Source organism: Frankliniella occidentalis, unplaced genomic scaffold (assembly GCF_000697945.3).
Source record: "Frankliniella occidentalis isolate FOCC.00 unplaced genomic scaffold, Focc_3.1 Scaffold4, whole genome shotgun sequence".
In the NCBI taxonomy this organism is placed as follows: Eukaryota; Metazoa; Arthropoda; class Insecta; order Thysanoptera; family Thripidae; genus Frankliniella; species Frankliniella occidentalis.
Window position 1 is genome coordinate 4237149 of NW_026267134.1, and position 5562 is coordinate 4242710.

Here is a 5562-nt window from a genome sequence, read left to right on the forward strand (position 1 = left end):
CCCTGTCACATGGTTATTAGCTGTTTGAGACATTTAAAATGTTTGTAGTGTTTCTGAGAAAGATATAAGAATTTTGTCTTAGGAAGTAACATAAAACAGCACGTCATTTTGCTACCAGCTGGCGTGATTTATTAACCACTTCTATGAGAATGAGGCTTCGCGATTGCTCTCCACAGTTTGGACTGTGGCCCGCGGATTCTGGAAATTGCTTCGCATTATCTTCCGCCTCTTGTTTCATTTTCTCCATTTCCTGCCATTGGAGTGTCCTTGGTTTTATTTTGCATGGCGTGGCTCGCGGAGTCATGAGAAGGTGGCGTCAGCTAGGGTTTTCCAGCGCCGCGCTAGCCGCTCCCGGCGCGGCGGCGGCCGCGGCCTGGCCAGCTCGACTCGTGAAGTAACCGCGTCCCCCTGCGCCCCGTCATGTTACAGGCAGCTGCACTGCGCCGTCATCCAGGGCTTCATTGAGGCCGTGTACGCCCTCATCCACGTCGCGCCCGAGCCCTTCGCGCTCGACATCCAGAACGACGACTGTCAGGTAAGCTGATTGACTTGATGCTGTGACACTAGACCCCCCACCCCCTTTTCCTCTGGACCCTTTGCTCCAGGGGGCGGTTTGTTGTAGGGCGAGTGAAATGGAAAGGTAAACAACACAGCCCGCGTCGGCGGGCAGTGTCACTAGACGCCCCCCCCCCTCCCTCACGCACCGCGTGCGCTTCTGGCTGCATTCCAAGTCCCAACGCGGGGAGCCAGCGCCTCCGCCGCCCTGTCTGACCCGCACCGCCGCCGCCTACCCGTTCGCTTCCTGCCCCCGCCCCGCCCATCCCCGGCGTCCTTGTGCGGCGGGAGCACCTGGGGCGTACCTCGCCGGCCGCGCCCTGGACCAGGGTCGCGTGGGGGGCGCGGCCCGGCGTCGGCGACGGCTCCTCACGCGCGTCTTTTGGCAGTGTTGCCGAACCCACTTGCCGCCGCTTGCTCATGTCCCGAAAGAAGGCGTGGATAAAACGGGTAGGAGAGGGGGGGGGGGAGGAGGTTTGCGATGCAGCGCGCGAGCTGATCTCCGGTGCAGGCATCGCGCCAGTTCGGTGATCGTTGTTTTCTCACATTTGCATCGCCTCCGGTCCGGACGCGTATGTATGAGCAGGCTCGCCGCGGCCGCTCCCCGAGCCCACACCGCCGCGCACTGTACAACCGCGCGACGGGCTTGGGCTGCTCGGCGCCGCCTGTACGCGACGCGCTGCTCGCGGACCCGCTCCTCACACACACATGGCGCTCCGCCTGTCGCCCGCGCGTCCGCGTACTTCCCGCCGCGCACCGGGTTCGCCCGTAATTTGGTGGGGCCGTGTTGAATTTGCCGGGAGGGCTGGGAAGCACGCGAGACTGGCTTTACACGGACATGCTGTACTTGTGGGCGAGGCCCAGCCCCGGGGAATTTTCTCGCTGCTGCTATGCTACCGGCAGTACAATCCCCATGGGCCGGCTGGGCTGGCCGCCAGCCGCGTGACACGGGGTTTCCACGCTGTTTGGCCGTTCGCTGGTCTTTCTCTTTCCGTCCAGTCTTTGGCTGCCTTCTCTCTTCCCTGTCCAACCCGGGCCGGGTGGCGCGCGGAAAGACGGCACTGAAAGAAATGATGGAATAAATAAGCAAGTTGGGGAGTTGCACAGAGAGCTCTTGTCAATGCGGCAGGTGTATCTATCTCCGCGCCAATGGCGCCGCGCTGGCGGCAGTGCATGCGCAGCACATTAGTGACTGGTGGCGCCATGGCGCCCGCGGGACACCCCGGGCCGCTCGGGGCTGTCTCGAGGTGGCCCCGAGCGGAGAGCCCCCCCGGGACCCATCGCAGGCTCGAGGTCGGAGACCTTGCAGCCCTAATAAAGCCCCTTGCTGATTGCGTTTGTTTTTTCTCTCTGTTTCTCGCAGACGGCGCTGCACCTGGCGGTGCTCACCGGACAGGCCGGCGTGGCGCGCCGCCTCCTCGTCGCCGGCGCCTCGCTGTCGCCGCGGGATCGGCACGGCAACACGGCCCTGCACATGGCCAGCGCCGAGGGCAACCTGGAGGTGCTCAAGGCCCTGCTGGAGCCCCTGCCCTCGCGGCCGCCGCGGCCGCTGGAGCTCGACCAACGCAACTACGACGGTAAGAGTTTGCCTCCTCTCCCTCTCACTCTTTCTATCTCTGCATAAGGGCCCCCGGCGGTGGGGCGGGGTCAGGGGCCTCGGGCGGCTGCGGCCCGGGGCCGGCCCAGCTCGGCACCAGCTCGGGGGCGACTAGCGACACCGTGAGCCGCCCGGCCCGGGCCCGGAGGTTTGGTATGTGTATGTACAGCGTAGGAAAAAACGCCTGCCGCGCCGCTCCGCTCAGCGGGACTTTCCAACTGTTAGCACGACGGGCCCGGGTCTGGCCCCGGGCGTTACACCGCCAAGCTTAGGTGTGTGCGTGTGTGAGAGCGTGTGTGAGTGTATGTGTGTGTGTGGTGGTGGCCCGCCGGTGTGCCCCACTTAATGTCCTGCTTCCTGCCCGGCGAGACAGACGTGATGGTGTTTGACCTGTGCCCCCCCGCCGCGCTTTGGTAATCCCCCCTGATCAGTCTCCAGAGGAAGGTTCCGGGCGGCGCTCTTTATGTTTATTACGCAGCAAGGATCGGGACGGACGTCGCTAAGTGATTTGCCCCCCCCCCTCTCCTCCCCCTTTTCTGCCCTCGAAAAAAAAGTCACAGACGCGAGGCCACGGCGCGCGGGCGTTAGCGGGTTTCCCGCGGCAGAGTTGTTATGCTGGGCCCTGTTTGGTGGGTTTCCTCCGCTGCCTCGCGGAATATGCGCGCGTCCGGCTGCGGGTGCACCTGCACCAGCGCTTGCTGGGCCGACGGCGCCCTTGTGGTACGCAGTACTCCGCCCGGCGGCGCCGGTCGAGTGTACATACCCGGGTGCTGCCGGCGTACATAAGTTATGTGGACGCTCGTCTTGTTGGACCAGGCCCGCCGGGTCCGGTCGGGTCGAGTCGCGTCGCCATTCGCGACTCGGGCGGGCGGTTCTGATGGGCGGTGGTCTGATGAGTGGCTTACGTAATGTTGTCCACACGTGCGGCGTCTGGTCCAAAACACTTGTCTGCGCGGCCGCCCCTCTCTCCATCTCTGTCTATCTCTCTCGCACGTGCGTGCGCCCTCCACGCCGCATCCTTTTTCCTTGCTGAGCAGAGATTTTCCTCTGCTGCGCGCGCGCCCGCTGGCTGCGCACACAATCATCCCCTTGTTCGGCTGAGCCAGCGCACCGTTACTTCTGCGAACGGCAGCGCAGCAGCGGGGCCTCGGCAGGGCCCCGGGGCCGGCCCGTCGGCCCGTGGACGCTCGCTCCGGCCTAAGCGCGGCCCTTTGAGTCGCCGCGGCCCGGGCCGGCGCGGGGCTGTGCCGCGGGGACGTTCTCCTCGGCTGATGGGAAGCGACCATGTCCGGATTAGGCGCTGCCCTTATACCTGCTGCCCTCCCCGGCCCAGCAGCTCACGTGCCATTTTCTTCTTCCCTTTTTGTGTGTGTAGAGTTTAAAGAAGAGAGGAGTGCCCCCCAACCCCTCCCATTGTTCTGCTGGGCTCAATGAGCGCTATGTGGAGCGCGTTCTCATTTCTCCACCGTATGGACTCGTCCAGAGAGGACGGAGGAGGACGCCCCGGCCGTCGCTTGGCCCCGCGCGGGGTCTTTCCCCGACCGCAGGGGATTCCCTCCGCCTCCGCCGACACCTCCCCGGCCGCCCCCTCCTCGCCGCCGTGCCCTAATTCTCGTCTTTTTTGTGCGGAGACCCCGGGCCCGGGGCGCGGGTCGCCCGCGGGCGCCGCGCAGGTAGGCAGCCTGGCGGGCCGGCGCGCACGGGCGCGTCGCGGGTGTGCCTATCTCCCGGGCGGCCCCGCCAGCCTGGCGCGCCAGAGCCAGCCGCCGTCCCGCGGCCCTCCCCTTGCTATTGTCACGTGGTTCACGGACGGCCTCTTGGCTCGGGCCGCGAGGCACGCGGCGAGCGATGTGCTGCGCAGGTGGGCCCCCGCGGCCCCCGCCACGCCCTCCCCGCCCTCCCCGCCCCGCCGCGCGCGTCCTCCCACCCCGGCCGCCCCTGCTATTTCTGTTAGTGTCCTGAAATGGAGCGACTGGCTGACGGCGCCGCCCCCTCCCGCGCCCCGGCCATCGATTTAGCCGCCCTGCCCCCTCCCGCGCCGCGCCCCCGAGGACCGGGGATTCCCCCCAGATTATTATTAACCCTCCCCCGTCCGCCCGGTGGAGTGGCGGGGAGGGCCGCGCCGGGCCGGGGGCAGCAGTCGTCCTTGCCCCCCGCGACGGTGTCCCCCACCTCCCCGGCGTGCCACCGTCGTTGGCGACGACAGAGAGACGTGTGTTTTGTTGTAATGGGCGTCTGGTGCATTTTTGGGAGGATCCAGGGGCCAGGCCAGTATCCAATAAATAGGCTCAGCTGTCGGTTTGCCGAAGAGCCTTTTCCGTCTGCGTCTTGGCGGTGGCCCGTCGGACTGGACGAGTACGCTCGTACCGTGACTCACGGATCGATGCCGGCCCGACCCGGCGCCGTGGTACACCTGGCGGCGGCCAGAGCGGGCGCCCCCTCACCTGCGCACGGCGCCGCGCGGCCGATGACGTCGCCAGCCCTCCCCTCACAACAACCCTCGGCTTAGCGGTGCCCCGGCCGAGGCCTATATGGCCGGCCGCCTCTATCGCCGGGGTGGGGCGGGACCATTGGTCCTCTATCTCCCCTTCGCTGTTATGACAGCTCATCTCGACACACTCGCGGTGTTGGCGTTGTTGTTTTATTTGCGGTGGGGAGGGGGGGGGGCGTTGACGTTAATGGAAGACCACACGAGATGATATCAACCCCATGACCGTTGGCGAATCTGCTCGCGGGGACCGGCGGCCGGGTTGCCGTTCCGCGCTCGCTCCGGCCAAGGGACATGACATTTTCCCATGACCCCCGCCTAGCGCTGCCCCCTTCTCCGAAGAAGGCGAGCGCGCCCGCCTCTCTCCCACCGCCGCGGCCGCGGCTCCGACCAACCTATGGGGGGCGCTCGCCGAGCAACCGTGACGTCAAGCGACCTGCGCCATCGACTGTGCGGGGCCGCTGCCTGCCGGGGCCCGGCCCGCGCCCCGCGAGGGGTACGGGGGCGGCCGCGCGGCGTAGTGAGCCCTGCCCACCTGTTGCAGCCGCGGCCCCAGCGGGGGAGGCCTCCTCTTCCTCCTGGTGGCGGCCCGCTACGCCGCCGTCCTCCTCGGCCTCTGGTACCTCACGGGTACCTCGGCGTGCTCACTTTCGCTCTCCTCGTCCTCGAGGCCGTTGTCTCGTAACGGGCCCCGACGTTGCGGTGTGTCTTTGCGAGCGGGGCGGCCCGGCGCACGACTCTCGCGTCATTATCGCTCCTCGCATCGCTCAACCAGTCTCTCTCCCCCTCCTTTCCTCTCCGCCCGCCCCGCTCGCCGTTGCCGCGGAGGAATCAGTTGTGTGGAATGCCGAATTTACTCTACGAGCTTTCGCGCATTCGCGTGAAGCCGTGCTTGGCGCGTGTCACCTGCGTGACGGGGGGG

General features: G+C 66.6%; 1 protein-coding gene across 1 annotated transcript; it reads left to right on the plus strand.

Moving 5' to 3' along the window:
* The first annotated feature begins 302 nt into the window (after positions 1–302).
* Positions 303–2179, plus strand: LOC127749465 (NF-kappa-B inhibitor cactus-like). Its single transcript, XM_052267667.1, has 3 exons — positions 303–325; positions 430–535; positions 1919–2179. The coding sequence occupies exons 1-3, from the start codon at positions 303–305 to the stop codon at positions 2177–2179; spliced, it is 390 nt and encodes a 129-aa protein (XP_052123627.1).
* The last annotated feature ends 3383 nt before the right edge of the window (positions 2180–5562 follow it).